The sequence below is a fragment of the Poromitra crassiceps genome (assembly GCF_964638095.1).
Source record: "Poromitra crassiceps genome assembly, chromosome: 9".
Lineage (NCBI taxonomy): Eukaryota > Metazoa > Chordata > Actinopteri > Beryciformes > Melamphaidae > Poromitra > Poromitra crassiceps.
This window is the reverse complement of record NC_139630.1, coordinates 49,515,723-49,532,367: the sequence shown is the minus strand read 5'-3', so window position 1 is coordinate 49,532,367 and position 16,645 is coordinate 49,515,723. Positions and strand designations below refer to the sequence as shown.

The 16,645-nt window shown below is 51.2% G+C and overlaps 1 protein-coding gene across 1 annotated transcript in view; it reads left to right on the top strand.

Annotated features, from left to right (window-relative positions):
* The window catches only part of nhsl1b (NHS-like 1b), a gene marked incomplete at its 5' end in the record, with an annotated part of 181,063 nt that overhangs the window by 159,021 nt on the left and 5,397 nt on the right, over positions 1-16,645 (top strand). The window contains 4 exons of the mRNA XM_083643517.1: positions 1,777-1,975; positions 3,793-3,924; positions 6,224-9,625; positions 12,248-12,374. Of these exons, the coding sequence (XP_083499643.1) occupies positions 1,777-1,975; positions 3,793-3,924; positions 6,224-9,625; positions 12,248-12,374 (3,860 nt within the window). The remainder of the gene's footprint in view (positions 1-1,776; positions 1,976-3,792; positions 3,925-6,223; positions 9,626-12,247; positions 12,375-16,645) is intronic.

Below are 16,645 nucleotides of genomic sequence, written 5' to 3'. Positions count from 1 at the left end.
TTATATCGTTCTTCTCTCTCTCACGTTGCTGTTGCCTACTCCCACCCACCCATCTATCCATCCATCTATCCATCCATCTATCCATCCATCTATCTATCTATCTATCCATCCATCTATCCATCCATCTATCCATCCATCTATCTATCTATCTATCTATCTATCTATCCATCTATCCATCTATCCATCTATCCATCTATCCATCTATCCATCTATCCATCCATCTATCTATCTATCTATCCATCCATCTATCCATCCATCTATCCATCCATCTATCTATCTATCCATCCATCTATCCATCCATCTATCCATCTATCCATCTATCCATCTATCCATCTATCCATCTATCCATCTATCCATCTATCCATCTATCCATCTATCCATCCATCTATCTATCTATCCACGATCTGGATGAATGTACCAATAGCTAGCCAATAGTCGTTCTGATGGCTGGGAATGCCAGGATGAGCTTGTTGGAAATAGGGAATGACGTTTGGTAGATTCTGGAACATTTCATAACTTTGTGCCAGTATATTTTGGAACCTCTGAAGAACAAAGGTTTCCCTCCAGAGAGCCTTGTTTTTTTCCTCCTTCTCCTCAAGTCGTTCCAAGCGAGCGCTCAGGGTGATGCAAGGCAAATGGAATGGATCTGTTATCTGGATCATTGAAGTTGATTAGTGCTCACCGTGCTCTGGATTGAAATTGGTGCTGCGTACCGTCAGTGCAGAATTCATACCATAGACTCAAATGGACATTGACGATTGCTTGAATGCAGAAACGTTTGCCATGTGTCTTTCCTTCCTCTTTGCTTCCTTCTCAATGCAGAAACTGTTTTGTGTGCATTCTGGCCTGTCACATGGAAAACTGTGATTTCATCTCTTTTGATTCAACTCGTCCTTGAAAAAGTGCTCTGATATTAACAGATGTACAGTTAGTTACATTTTTCCATCTATCATCTTGTCTTTGGGTGTTGGAAGTTTTCCAAAACAAAAATATTATATCGTTAGAATTAGAATGGATTTAGGAGACTTCGGTGTTAAACTGTAGTTAAACACATCTACATCTGGTCGAGGTAGAGCAGAAGGAAGTTTGGCTCTTGCCTTTCTCCTGGCACTGCAGTGAATATATGCCAGCATGGAGAAGTGTTAAGTGTGTGAACACAGTTTAATGCTCGACTGCTTCTGTCTGATTGCTCTCTCTTTCCTTTATCCTGCCATCTCCCAACCTCTGGTGTGTGTGTGTGTGTGTGGGGGGGGGGTTATCTGGGTGAGTCCATTTGGGTTTGACTTGATCATGAAACATGTTTACAGCACCAAGTGTGTAGAGAGGGTTAGTGAGTTTGAAGAGATGCAAAGATATACACACTCACACACACACACACACACACACACACACACACACACACACACACACACACACAGTTTTATTCAATTCTGCCTAAAGCCTACCATTCTCAACTCTCATTTTCTCCATTTTAATCTTGACATTTTTCCTTACTCATCATTTCTGTGCTCCCTCCCAACATGATCAATTGTGTTTTCTATGACTTTTCATTACCCCACATGCTGTTTACTCTCTCTCTCTCTCACCCCCTCACTCTCTCTCACTGTCTCTCTCCCTCTATGCCTTCCTCTCTCGCTTCTCTCATCTCTCCTCTTCCTGTATGTCGCCTCCCTTCTCTCCTTCCCACATCCTTCTCTCTCTCTTTCCTTCCCCTGTTTCCCTCCCCTCCCGTCTCCTCTTTCATCTCTCTAACCTCTCTTCCCTCTCTCCTCGCAGTCCATGGCTTCATCAGTGGAGGACAACAGGTCCCAGCTCTCCCTGAGGCTTCAAACCCCCCAGGAGGGGGAGGGGGAGGAGGCCGACAGACAGGTGGTGTGGACCAGGGCCAAGGCCACACCCCTCCCCACCCCGGAGGAGCGCATGAGGCAGGCGGCCCAGGCCGTGCCCACCGACATCGTCCCCATCAACGTCACAGGTAGGCCACGCCCCCCCCCCAGCTACCACACTCATCCATGGACCATTTTGTCCAAAACCATCTCTCGACCAATCCCCATCAGTGTTGGTAGTGACTAGTGCATAAAAGCAAACATCTCATTGGTTACATCCTAGTCTCCTAGTCCCATACATACTATAGCGACTTAGTAGGATCATCCTACGTTGAGGCCACTCAGGCCTCATCCACCCCTAGTGTCTACGCTGCACTATTACACTCTCACCCCCAATCACACCTTCTTTTCATTTCTGTGTTAACCAACCGCCTGTGGTTGACTGGATACATGACCAGTCAATTACCGTGTGCAGACACACGAGCAGTCAATTACTGTGTCCAGACACACGAACAGTCAATTACTGTGTCCAGACATCCACAGTGAACCAAACTATCTGTCAGTCGAGTGCATCTGTCTCGTCTCCTTCACCTCGCTCTGTTTTCTCCCCCTCCATCAAACCTCTTGGTAGCTGACCTTCACCTCCCTTCGTGTGTGTGTGTGTGTGTGTGTGTGTGTGTGTGTGTGTGTGTGTGTATGCGCGCGCGCGTCCGTGTGTGTGTGTGTGTGCGCACGTGTGCGTGTGTGTGTGCGTGCGAGTGAGCATGTGTGAAAATTGTTCGACAGCGTAGCCAAAGGTCAAGGCTTTTCAGTGAACGTATGTCAAACCACAGGGTGTTTGACAGATGAACACGTAGCAGCACACACGCCACGCTGGTGCAATTCCCTTGCTTGCTAGCACATATTTCAGCTCTCATGAGTCACTTTGGAAACCCACTGCTGGTACACAAACAAACACACACACACACACACACACACACACACACACACACACACACACACACACACAAATATATACACACCTCATTCTGCAGTTTTAAATTTAAAATGTAAGCCTTTTGAACATTTGAGCTTGTCTGCTGATTCAATCAGTGAGAGACATACACTCACATCGCATCTACCAGAGCACATCTTCTCTTAAACGGGAATGAGATGAACAAACGCACAAACTGCAGTATAAAAACACGTGAATAGTGTGTCGGCTCACTGCGAGCTCGCCCTCCTTTAGACACTAATGAGTTGTTAATGTGTTCCCGCACCACGTGAATCACTGTTAACTTCATCTGCTGTCACTTGACATTACTGAGAGAGAGAGAGAGCGAGAGAGAGAGAGATCAGGGACTTCTCTGTCAGGCTGAGAGGCACTGTGATAGACACTATCTGCCCTCGTACCGGTTCCCATTTCCTCAAAGCCTGGAGGCTGTCACCAGCTGGCCAGATAGCACAAACAGCACTTCCTAGTGAGACAGAGAGATCACACTGCCTTCAGGGAGTGTGTGTGTGTGTGTGTGTGTGTGTGTGTGTGTGTGTGTGTGTGTGTGTGTGAGTGTGCATGCTTCAACTGATATCTTTCCTATGCATGTGTGTGCATGTACTCATCCATATAATATGTGTGTTTGCACCTCAATCACTCACATTCAGGGTGGGAAATTAACACCAGCCATCGGCCAGCAGTTGCCAAATATTCCACGGTGGCTCGTTGGTCAGCTGCTTTGTTGGGAGCCACTGACAATGCTTTCTAAATATGATGATGGTAAATGATAATGAGCTGCCTGGTAGAATAGTGAAAGTGGCTGGTGGTGGTTGACAAAGTTAGTTTCCTGCCCTGTTGACATTGCATGTTTTCACAATACAAAAAAACAACAACACTTTTGGCACGTTTGAGTTTGTTCCTCCCACTAACCGGCTGCTGTATTGTTTGCCTGTGTGTGTCCGCCTGCCTTGCTCTCGCCCTCCCGGCCACCAGGGGCAGTGTTTGACCGCCAGGCGAGCATCCGGCGCTCCCTCATTAACACTGACACCGTGTCCCGCCGGCCCAAGAAGGTCAAACGCAGAAAGACTATATCAGGGCTGCCCGACAACTTCAACCTGGAGCTAGGTATGGATCACTATGGGGCTCAATGTTGCCCTCTACTGTCCATAGACCTGTACCAACACTCTGGACAAGCATCCGTCCTGCCTTGCTTCTTTCCTTCCTTCCTCTCTATGGAGTGTTGCCTCTTCCAACATGAGTTGAGAGGATCGGAGAGCTAACTGGTGGAGAATGAACTTAGCAACAGTGTTGTTCTGAGCCCTTCAGAATGGGCTGAAAGAAGGCAGACAGTGATGCATGCAGGTCCACAGTGTTGATCAGAGCCCTGTAGTTCTCTGCTCTTTCTTTCCTCATTCACTTCTGCACAGCAAGTGTCCTCATTCGCTCTCCTATCCCATTTAGCTTCAGCCTCAAGGAGCCATGTGACGTCCTTTTCACCTCATTTAGGAGGAGCTCTGTGCTTCTCAATTTGTCCTTTCCTTTTCGAGAAACTCCATTATAGAATCTACTTTTAGATTTTGCTCATTGGAAAATCATGCTACTCACGAGAAGCGATTAATATGCAGCTTCTTTTACCATAAGGCTTTGGGTGCAAGGTTCTGCATCCCTATTTCTCGGGTGTGTGTGTTAATCCTGGGGCCATGTTGTTGTTTATCTTAACATGCCACATGTGTGTCCCACATCCTATTTACCAATCCATAACTCCTAATGTTAATATGTTGCTAGTATCTTAGTACTTTGCAGGCTAAGCCATATCTGTACGATTATGTCATGTTTTAATGAGTGTTTGTGTGTGCTTACTGTCTTGTTTTGTGTCGATGTGTGGTTGTGTGAGGGAGTGAGTGTGTGTGTGTGTGTGTGTGTGTGTGTGTGTGTGTGTGTGTGTGTGTGTGTGTGTGTGTGTGTGTGTGTGCGCACAAATGCACTGATGGGTGTCAAGTTGTGGGGTTACATTACAAGGACATGACTCTTTAGCTCTCCAAACAAAGCAAAACACAAATCACGACTATCAGCCCCCCGCTTTGATATTAATCCACTCTTGACTTCTCTGCGGACCAATTCTCCATCAGGGCTTTGGAGATGCACCAGCGTGTCACACTCTGCATCCTTATTGTCAGCTGTTGTTTTGATAAGCCACGCCCCCTCTCTGTTTCTCTCCATGTACAAAACCTGTGAAGCCCTGTGACCCTGAACAGAGGGGGTCTAGATAACAATTGGGAAGGGTCAAAGGTCACCATACCCGTAGTTGCTCAGCTGAGAGCGGGTGTAAGCTAGCGCTAAGCCCACTAAGCTGACGTTGTCCTGTGCCGACGGCACCGCACGGCTGATGTTTATTTACACGTCTCTGAGCTGCAAAGAGCCGAAAAGAGAATCTGTCATTTCTCAGTGAGTGAAAGATCGGCAAAGCTGATAGGAGGAGAGCTTCACACAGTCTCGTTAGTGCCCAGCTGACGGGCAGCCTTTTGAATGTCATGATTACTGGGCCGGGGTAATTGTCCCACGGCGCTCCATCCCTCCCTCTCTACACTCTTTGCACTAGAGCTGCCTGTGAAGTAGACCTGCAGCTTAATCTATTGCACCAGCAGTAGCAGCCGAGCTGTCAATCTAGCTTTTAGCAAGAGGAGGAAGAGAGAGTGTGTGCTTTTTAGAGAGAGGGCGAGAGAGAGGGAAGGAGGGGAGAGCGTGTGTTTTGGAAGACAAGCGTGAACAGGAGAGCCACCACAGATGGGACACACACTCGACATCCTTTCTTGTGTAACTACCCTCCTCCAATTTGTTTGTTGACGAGCCTGGTATGTTCTGTGTGTGTGTGTGTCTGTGTGTGTCTGTATGTGTGTGTGTCTGTCTATTTGAGTATGTACTGTGTATCTCCTTGTCTGTACGTCTATCTGTATGTATGTTTTTGCGTTTGTTGACCGTGCATGACCATGTCGATATCTTTATGTGTGTGTGTGTGTACGTGTCTTTATGTTTGTGCTTGTCAGCTGCCCTACGCCTTACCAGCTGCCTGTCCCGTCCGTACCCAGAGGGACTATTTGCTCTTCCATCAGACACAGCCAGAATAGGAGAGGAAGCATAGTGGGAGGAGTCTCTCTGTCTCTGTCTCTGTCTCTCTCTATTCCTTCCTCCTTAACGAAGACATTAACCAGAAGTTATTAACGCATGAGACACGATTACGGCAAATCAAATTAATTAGCTTCCCAGTAGCCACAGCTGATCTGACGTGCAGCCCTGCCAGAGGAGAGCAGGAGGCATCTGAAGGAGATAGACGGAGGGAAAAGAAGGGTAGGGGAACGAGAGTATTTTGATCACTCACATGCTAACCCCCTCTTTCTGTGTCCCTCTGATTTTTTTTTTTTGTCAGCTGCAAAAGGACGCGGTGGAGAGCTCCGGCCGCATTCCATGTTCATCCCAGGACAGTACTCCACCCTGGGCCGAGTCGGGAGTGTCAACTCGGCGCTCCGACGTTCCGAGACCCGAGACTCAGGCTGCCAGACGGAGGAGGTGAAGGTTGTACCCCCTTCAATGAGGAGAATCCGGGCGCAGAGAGGACAGGGAATCGCTGCCCAGATGGCCGGCATTTGTACTTCCTCCTCGACGGGAAGTATATCCATCTCTAGCAGTGACAGCTCTGGGATCCTGATGCTGCCACCTCATCTGAACGGAGACGCCTCCCGCTTCCACAGTCTGCCCCGCCAGGGCGCCAGGGTGTCCCTCAGTGCTGATCCCATCTATAGCAGCACCCCCATCAAGTCGGAGGACCAAACTACACCCCAGCGGCAGATCGGCAAGCTCCAGGTAGACGATACAGTGGTACACCTGAGAAATGCCCCCAGGACAGGCACCCTGCCCAGGCCCAAGTCCCAGGAGGTGAGGGGGACACAGGCAGGTGACTGGGGTGGCGGCCCCGCTTGTGTGGTCTCCCCACATGCCGCCTACTCCACCTCGCTCATCCCCAATGCCACCATGTCTAGCTCATCTGAAGTCATTACCCTCCACACCTCCAGCCAGCACCCCCAGCCCCCAGCCCCAGCCTACCCTACTGCTCGACCCCTCAGTCTGGCCACTTCCACCAACACCGACCCCCTAAGCTCCAGCTCCACAGCCTTCTCTCAGAGTTCCCCAGCCCTTGCCACCTCCACCCCTACTCACACCCTGAAAGATGGCGGCCTGTTCGTCCCGGCACCCCCGAGTGAATCCGGGCGCTCGGACAGCAGCGTGCACAGCCACAGCACCCTGACGGCCACTCCACCGTCCTGTCTGCCAGAGGAGCAGTGGATCTACGACACACCAGAGAATGTGGTGGCACCACGCCGCCCTCTGACCTCCAGCTGCTCCACCCCCATCAACCAGCTGTACAGCAGCCTGGAGCTGTCCTCCAGGACCACCACTGACTCCAGCTCCATCTACTCCCAGGACAACGACGGATACTACACCTCCATGCACATGGACTCTGGCCTGCGCTCACGCAGCCACGGCAGCGGCCAGGGCCATGGAGCAGCAGCCGGACGGGCCACCAGACACAGCATGTACGAGTGCCGTGAGATGGTCAACCAGGAGGACAGTGAGAGCCTGTACAGTGACCGCTCTCTGTCGCGCAGCATCTCCCTCCGCAAAGCCAAGAAGCCCCCGCTGCCCCCCGCACGCACAGACTCCCTGCGACGTAAGCCCGGCGGGAAGAAGCCCCTCGGAGGCGTTGGCGCCGTCAGCGGGGCGAGCGAGGTGAACGGCGCCATGCTCAATGAGACTCTGATCGCCAGCTTGCAGCAGAGCCTGCAGATGGGTCTGAGAGGAGGGAAAGGAAAGGGCGCCTCACCGACATCACCCTCCCACAGCCCCTGCAGCGACTACGACGACCCCTGGATGATACGGCCGCGCAGCCAGAGCAGCATCAGTGTCGCTAGCTCTGCGGCATCGCTAGCAGCTAATGCTAACTGCGGCGGTGTGGCTAATGTATACTCACTATGCCAGGTGACGCCTGCTCACAGCGATACCAGCAGCTTGCGCTCTGACTATGCTGATTCCTGGGGGTACTACATAGACTACCCTCGTAATCATGGAGACCAGGTGGCACAGACCCCCTCAGCTCATTCCACATCTAACATGTCAGCGGGGCCTCACCCAGGCGCGCTACAGAATGGAGGTGAGATTCACAGCTCCAGCAACAGCCAGGCCTCTGTAGCGCCAGGCCAGGAGGGAGGGGTGGTGGTGAAGCCCAAGACAACCACCTCGTCACCGGACAGGGTGCACAGACTGACCTCTCCGTCCAGCGGCTACTCCAGCCAGTCCAACACCCCCACGGCCGGAACTCCAGTGCCCTCGTTCGTCAGGTCCATGTCTCCCTCGGGCAGCCGGCCCAAGCCTAAAGTGCCCGAGAGGAAGTCCTCCCTGCTCTCCTCTGCCTCGGTCTCCTCCTCTTCCACCTCCTTGTCCTCCAACACCTCTGACTCAATTAAGAGCCTGGGGCCCCCTCCGCCACCCCCTCCACCCCTGCCCCTATCCTCCTCCTCACCTCCCCACACTCCTCTCAGTGGACCTCCACCTTTCCCTCCCCCTCTCCCACCGAATTCCAGCCCAGGCTCTCCTTATCCCTCTCCTCCCCCAGCTTCCCTGTTCCCCACCACCCCACAGGGCAACCCTATGATCCCGCCACCCGTTTTCTCCACCTCTCCAGAGTTCCCTCCCCCTCCATCCCCTGACGCGTTTATCCATCCCAGCCAATCCTTCAATGGGAGCTTCAGTCCTCCTCCTCCTCCTCCTCCTCCTCCTCCTCCTCCTCCAGTCCCCTCCATGGCCCCCCCTCCACCTCCACCTCCCCCGCTCCCTGCCCTCGCTCCACCTGCCGCCTCCCTGTTTATTCTGAGGGCAGTGAAGAACACTCCTAAACAAGGGAGCCCAGCTATTGCCAACAGCCCTACCAAGTCAACTAAACCCCTGATCACCCCCTTTGCCCTGCAGAGTGTTCAGCTCCGCTCAGTCAAGCGGCCAGAGAAGCAGATCAATGGCGACGTGGACCATACCGAAGCTCAGGAAACGGGGGTGGACCTCATCCGGGGTCCAAAACTCCAAACCCCCGAGAAGTCTAACTCCCTGGAGCGTCCTACTGCGTTTCCCCTGATAAACTGCTCATCTCTGGATGAAAGTTCATACAGACGCTCACCATCGCCTGTGTCAAAGCTCTTAGAAGAGTTGGTAGCGGACTGCAGTAGCACAGATGACACACCACCAGATAGCCCTATCTTTAATGGGAAATCTGAGGGTCTGAGCCATCTTCTTTTGAACGGACAAGGAAAAGAAACAAAGCAGGAGGAAGGCAGAAAACCTTTACCGAGTCCCTCACAGACCACCCAGAGCTCTCCGGTCAAACAGAAGCCCCCCATAGTGTCCAAGAAACCCAAACTCTCCATCCTCCTCCCGCCGTTTAGCCCCCAACCAGTCGCAGAGCAGGTGCCCTCTCAGCCCGAGGAGACGAGCAGCCCTGCCTTCACTGAAGACCAAGTGGATGCACCACAGAGAGAGCGAGACGGCGAGACGAGACCGAGGGAAACTGAGCAACAGGAAGAGGAGGAAGAGGAAACTTCCGGGAGCTCTGAGCTTCTGACAGAGAGCAGTGAACCATCCACAGAAACCCAGGAGGAGCCCCATATCTCCACTTCCACGAGCCACAAACAAGAAAGCAACGGAGAGGCTCACGAGGAAGAGGAAGACGACGGAGATGAAACTAGCAGCACCAGTGGATCCGTCAGCTCCAAGGAGGACGACTTCGGTGAGTCTTACATGTTATTGTTGTTGTTTTTAATCAAATGTACAAATGTGTGGACCTTGTGAAGAAACAGTTCAGTCTTCTATACAGTAAAGGAGCAAGTTCATGACCATAATCCTATAGGGTTAGTAGTAGTGGTGGTGCTGGATCCTAGCCTCGTCTCCAGGCAGCTGTGGGATTGGTCACAGTGCTTCTCGCCAAGGCAAAGGCAGCCAGCTTAAAAGCCAGCAGCTTTAGCACGGTGTGGAGCCTCAGCCCTCCTAGGTGTGGACAAAAAGCCACTTATTGGGGTCAGCAGCACCCCCTCAACCCGCATCTGATCGCCTCTCAGTGTTAACCCATTGATGCCTGATGCAGCATTTGTGTGTGTATCCCTTTAAGACCGCGAACCGCGTTAACGCGGTTCGCGGTCTTAAAGGGATACGCACACAAATGAGGGATATACACGCAAATGCTGCATCAGGTATCAATGGGTTAAGAACCACTTTTGACCATGAAGATAAAAGGTTTGAAAACTCTTGACGATAGAGCAGGGAGTTTTCCCCCTGCTGTTGAGACTTAGAGGGTTTATAGGCTTAGTACAAATTGCTGTTTTTAATGTGATGAAAAGGTTCCCATTATTTGTTTACGAGGGGATGCCAGAGCTTCATGTCTGTATTTCCAAGCCAAACATTTAGCAGTGAGATTTGCTGGGCATTAAATCAGACTTGAATGTTTCAGTGTTCAGAGGCAGGAGCAGCTTTGGCTTGATGTGACCATCTTTACTGAGCCAAAGCTCTAACTCTTCCTAACTTCACATGCTCTTCTCTCACTAATCATTTGATCAATGGAATAGTTCTCCTCCAGAGCTAGCATAGTATCAGCCGTGCATCTACCGGTAGCTGTTCAGTGTCATTGAACCAGACATTGGTTTAAATAGCTGCCAACTCCTCTCACCCCTCCCCGAAACAAGGCTTAGGGAGGGACACCAGTGCCGCATCCTCCTCTCTCCCTCCCTCTCTCCCTACCTCCCTCTCTCCCTCCCTCCCTCTCTCACTCCCTCCCTCACTCCCTCCCTCTCTCCTGCTCATCGCTATTTTGCAATGCTTTTTATGTGGCTGCTCCTTTTCTCTGACCTCATCCCATCCTCTGTCTGTTCTCCTCCCTCCCACCATCCATCCTCATTTCCAAATATCTATCTTGTCTCTCTGCTCGTCCCTCTTCCTTTCTGTCATCCTCTCACCCTCCCTCTGCCCTATGCTGTTACCTCTCTCTCTCTCTCTCTCTCTCTCTCTCTCTCTGCCTCCCTCTCTCTCTCTCTCTCTGCCTCTCTCTCTCTCTCTCTCTCTCTGCCTCCCCCTCTCTCTGCCTCCCTCTCTCTCTCTCTCTCTCTCTCTCTGCCTCCCCCTCCCTCTCTCTCTCTCTCTCTCTCTGTCTCTCTTTATCTCTGCCTCCCCCTCTCTCTCTGCCTCCCTCTCTCTCTCTCTCCCTCTCTCTCTCTCTGCCTCTCTCTCTCTCTCTCTCTCTCTCTGCCTCCCCCCTCTCTGCCTCCCTCTCTCTCTCTCTCCCTCTGCCTCCCCCTCTCTCTGCCTCCCTCTCTCTCTCTCTCTCTCTGCCGCCCCCTCTCTCTGCCTCCCTCTCTCTCTCTCTCTCTCTATATATCTGCCTCCCTCTCTCTCTCTCTCTCTCTCTCTCTCTCTCTCTTTATCTCTGCCTCCCCCTCTCTCTCTCTGCCTCCCTCTCTCTCTCTCTATCTCTGCCTCCCCCTCTCTCTCTCTCTCTCTCTGCCTCTCTCTCTCTGCTTCTCTCGCCTCGGTGTGTATGTCCCGCTCGCTCCCTATCCCTGCTTCTCTCTCTCTCTCTCTGCCTCCCTCTGCCCTATGCTGTTACCTCTCTCTCTCTCTCTCTCTCTCTCTCTCTCTCTCTCTCTCTCTCTGCCTCCCTCTCTCTCTCTCTCTCCCTCTCTCTCTCTCTCTCTCTCTCTGCTTCTCTTGCCTCGGTGTGTATGTCCCGCTCGCTCCCTATCCCTGCTTCTCTCTCTCTCTCTCTCTCTGAGGTAAGGGAGGGGGCAAGTGTCCCGGGGGAGATGTGTTTAGTGGATGGAGGGAGGAGGAGGGGCTTTGGTGTATCAGAGGGGAGGGGAGGAGAGATGGTAGGGGTGGGGTGAAGCGGGTGGGGGAGCAGGAGGAGAGCGTAAAGTGAGACTGCCTGCAGCGGCTCGGGCAGTGGAAGTGCAGACGTGAGCGAGGAGGCTGAGAGGAGGAGGAGGAGCAGCAGGAGGAGGAGGAGGAGAGGCTAAACTAGAGGAGAGGACATCCAGAGACACAATGTAAGGAGACAGTCCGGCACCACCTTCACATTGCATAGGCACCCAGGTTAATGCTACGGGAGGGCGGCTGCACGACCAGCGCTATGCGTGCACGTGTGTTGTGCTTCCACTGACCACCGAGGAAACACTGCCTGTACAGTATGTGTGTTTACTCTCCTGCCAGTGTCTGTATGTGTGTGTGTATCTGACCTGTGTTTGTGTGTGTGTGTGTGTGTGTGTGTGTGTGTGTATCTGACCTGTGTGTGTGCGTGTGTGTGTGTGTGTGTGCGTGTGTGTGTGTGTGTGTGTGTGTGTGTGTGTGTGTGTCTCTGTCTCAGGTGAGGTGTTTGACTCCAGCACGGCTGACTCTTCGCCGGCCCCCGTGGCCAACGGGGCCCGCCGGGGGAACATGGTGACGCCCACCCGGCCCCGCACCACCGAGGACCTCTTTGCCGCCATTCACAGGTACACCTCTCTCTCTCTCTCTCTCTCTCTCTCTCTCTCTCTCTCTCTCTCTCTCTCTCTTTCCTCTCTTGTTTGTTTGTGTTCTCTTGTCTGTCCCTCCCCCTCGCTGTCTCCCTCTCTCTCGTTCTCTGTCAGTAGTATCTCATTCTCTCTCTCCCTCATAAACCACAACACATCACCCTTAACCCCTGCCTCCTCACCATTCAGCCCATGATTCCTCCCCCTCTTCTCCTCTCCTCTCCACCCCCCCCCCTCCCCTTCTTGTCCTCCACCTCTCAGTCATAACTTTAACCGGACCAGTGTTGTCCCATCTGCATGCGTACGCATCCGTCAAACGGCTCTGGAGTCTCTGCGCGAGAGAGAGAGAGATAGATAGAGATAGAGAGAGAGAGAGAGAGAGACTGGTGCTCTCTGTTGCTCCTCTGTCAAGGCCCACATATACCGCCACCCAACCCAGACGCAGCCAGAGTCCGTTAAGTCAGCAGTCCAGTCAGATAGGTTGAAGCATCTGTGTTAGTGTAGCCACATTAGCGTAGCATGTTCTCAGCGAGAGGGGGGGAAAAGGCTGTTGCTTCATTCATTATTAAGCTACTCAACACCCCCTGGCCCTAATCTAGGTTAGAGGCTGCAGGAGAGACGCACACACTACTTTTCTCTCTCTCTCTCTCCCCCTGTGCTCTGCGGGTCTCTCTCTCTCACACGATGTACATATGTGCTCCAGTGCTTCAAATAGAGCACGCATACATAAATTTCTCATGCAACCCGCCAGTTTGCGAGTGTGTGTGTGTGTGTGTGTGTGTGTGTGTGTGTGTGTGTGTGTGTGTGTGTGTGTTTCATGGTCACATGCGGCAGCAAATTGGAGTTGTCTTGAGCATCACAGGATTTCATTTCACAGGATTTTATTTCTCCTGGCTTGGGCTTGTTTACAGTGTGTGTGTGTTTACGGTGTGTGTGTGTTTACAGTGTGTGTGTGTTTACAGTGTGTGTGTGTTTACGGTGTGTGTGTGTTTATGGTGTGAGTGTGTTTACGGTAGGGCTGTGAATCTTCACTGGCCTCACGATTCGATTCGATTACGATTCAGAGGGCTACGATTCGATTCGATAACGATTATCGATGCATCTTAAATCGATGCATCACTTTTTTTCCCCAATACATGTTTTATTTTTTCTCACTTTCATTTTTCTCACTGTGTGGCTACTTTTAAAGTAAAAGTGCATTTAGAATTGCATTGTATTATGATCCATAATTAAAATAAACAACTGCATGTACTTCCATTATATTTTATTTGATAATTTTTTTTTTTTTTTTTTTTTTATAATTATAATCGATTTTTGACATTTGTGAATCGATGCAGAATCGTGCAGGTCCGCATCGCGATGCATCTTATAATCGATAATTTTTGACACCCCTAGTTTACGGTGTGTGTGTGTTTACGGTGTGTGTGTGTTTACGGTGTGTGTGTTTACGGTGTGTGCGCGCGCGTCACATATGCACACAGTGCGATTTACTGTGCAGCAGCAGTTGAATGATGTGCACTGGGTGTGTGTTTTGATGTGCACTGGGTGTGTGTTTTGATGCACTGGGTGTGTGTTTTGATGCACTGGGTGTGTGTTTTGATGCACTGGGTGTGTGTTTTGATGTGCACTGGGTGTGTGTTTTTGATGTGCACTGAGTGTGTGTTTTGATGCACTGGGTGTGTGTTTTGATGTGCACTGGGTGTGTGTTTTGATGTGCACTGGGTGTGTGTTTTGATGCACTGGCTGTGTGTTTTGATGCACTGGGTGTGTGTTTTGATGCACTGGCTGTGTGTTTTGATGCACTGGGTGTGTGTTTTGATGTGCACTGGGTGTGTGTTTTGATGCACTGGCTGTGTGTTTTGATGCACTGGGTGTGTGTTTTGATGTGCACTGGGTGTGTGTTTTGATGCACTGGGTGTGTGTTTTGATGTGCACTGGCTGTGTGTTTTGATGCACTGGGTGTGTGTTTTGATGCACTGGGTGTGTGTTTTGATGTGCACTGGGTGTGTGTTTTGATGCACTGGGTGTGTGTTTTGATGCACTGGCTGTGTGTTTTGATGCACTGGGTGTGTGTTTTGATGCACTGGGTGTGTGTTTTGATGTGCACTGGGTGTGTGTTTTGATGCACTGGGTGTGTGTTTTGATGTGCACTGGGTGTGTGTTTTGATGCACTGGGTGTGTGTTTTGATGTGCACTGGGTGTGTGTTTTGATGCACTGGGTGTGTGTTTTGATGCACTGGCTGTGTGTTTTGATGCACTGGGTGTGTGTTTTGATGCACTGGGTGTGTGTTTTGATGTGCACTGGGTGTGTGTTTTGATGCACTGGCTGTGTGTTTTGATGCACTGGCTGTGTGTTTTGATGCACTGGGTGTGTGTTTTGATGTGCACTGGGTGTGTGTTTTGATGTGCACTGGGTGTGTGTTTTGATGCACTGGCTGTGTGTTTTGATGCACTGGGTGTGTGTTTTGATGTGCACTGGGTGTGTGTTTTGATGTGCACTGGGTGTGTGTTTTGATGCACTGGGTGTGTGTTTTGATGCACTGGGTGTGTGTTTGATGCACTGGGTGTGTGTTTTGATGTGCACTGGGTGTGTGTTTTGATGTGCACTGGGTGTGTGTTTTGATGTGCACTGGGTGTGTGTTTTGATGTGCACTGGGTGTGTGTTTTGATGTGCACTGGCTGTGTGTTTTGATGCACTGGGTGTGTGTTTTTGATGTGCACTGAGTGTGTGTTTTGATGCACTGGGTGTGTGTTTTGATGTGCACTGGGTGTGTGTTTTGATGCACTGGCTGTGTGTTTTGATGTGCACTGGCTGTGTGTTTTGTTGACTGTTTGCCTGCATGTAAAAAGACCCCACTGCTCTCCTCCATTGCTCCTCTCCAGTCAAGAACATTGAGCCATGTTTGAAATGAGGCGAAGTGCTAATTATATAATAAGTGCAATTTGCGTTTGGGTAGTGGTACGATGATGTCTGGAATTTATCACATAATAACATCTCTTTTTTTATGTTTTGCCTTTTGAGAAAAAAAACATTTTGTTTATATTAGGAGATGGGTTTCAATATTTGTTTTAATTAAAGCCTTCAACTTCCCATACTGTGTGTTTTGACACTGTTTTTCAGTGGTAGAGACTGAGGCACTTTACCCAGCAACGCAGAGCCTGAAGTAAAGTGCAGACTAAGGGCCTGGATAGCAGCTGCTGCCTCATGTCCACCTGACCAACTCTGTTTACCTCGTTATCATTCTTCACCCCTCTCTCTCTCTCTCTCTCACTTCCTCTCCACGTCTCCCCCGTTCATCACCTCTCTCTCTCTCTCTCTCTCACCTCCTCTCCACGTCTCCCCCGTTCATCACCTCTCTCTCTCTCTCTCTCACTTCCTCTCCACGTCTCCCCCGTTCATCACCTCTCTCTCTCTCTCTCTCTCACTTCCTCTCCACGTCTCCCCCGTTCATCACCCCTCTCTCTCTCTCTCACTTCCTCTCCCCCGTTCATCACCTCTCTCTCTCTCTCTCTCACTTCCTCTCCACATCTCCCCCGTTCATCACCTCTCTCTCTCTCTCTCTCTCTCACTTCCTCTCCACGTCTCCCCCGTTCATCACCTCTCTCTCTCTCTCTCACTTCCTCTCCACGTCTCCCCCGTTCATCACCTCTCTCTCTCTCTCTCTCACTTCCTCTCCACGTCTCCCCCGTTCATCACCTCTCTCTCTCTCTCTCTCACTTCCTCTCCACGTCTCCCCCGTTCATCACCTCTCTCTCTCTCCCACTTCCTCTCCACGTCTCCCCCGTTCATCACCTCTCTCTCTCTCCCACTTCCTCTCCACGTCTCCCCCGTTCATCACCTCTCTCTCTCTCTCTCTCTCACTTCCTCTCCACGTCTCCCCCGTTCATCACCTCTCTCTCTCTCTCTCTCCCACTTCCTCTCCACGTCTCCCCCGTTCATCACCTCTCTCTCTCTCACTTCCTCTCCACGTCTCCCCCGTTCATCACCTCTCTCTCTCTCTCCCACTTCCTCTCCACGTCTCCCCCGTTCATCACCTCTCTCTCTCTCTCTCTCTCTCTCTCACTTCCTCTCCACGTCTCCCCCGTTCATCACCTCTCTCTCTCTCTCTCTCTCTCACTTCCTCTCCACGTCTCCCCCGTTCATCACCTCTCTCTCTCCCACTTCCTCTCCACGTCTCCCCCGTTCATCACCTGTCTCTCTCTCTCTCACTTCCTCTCCACGTCTCCCCCGTTCATCACCTCTCTCTCTCTCT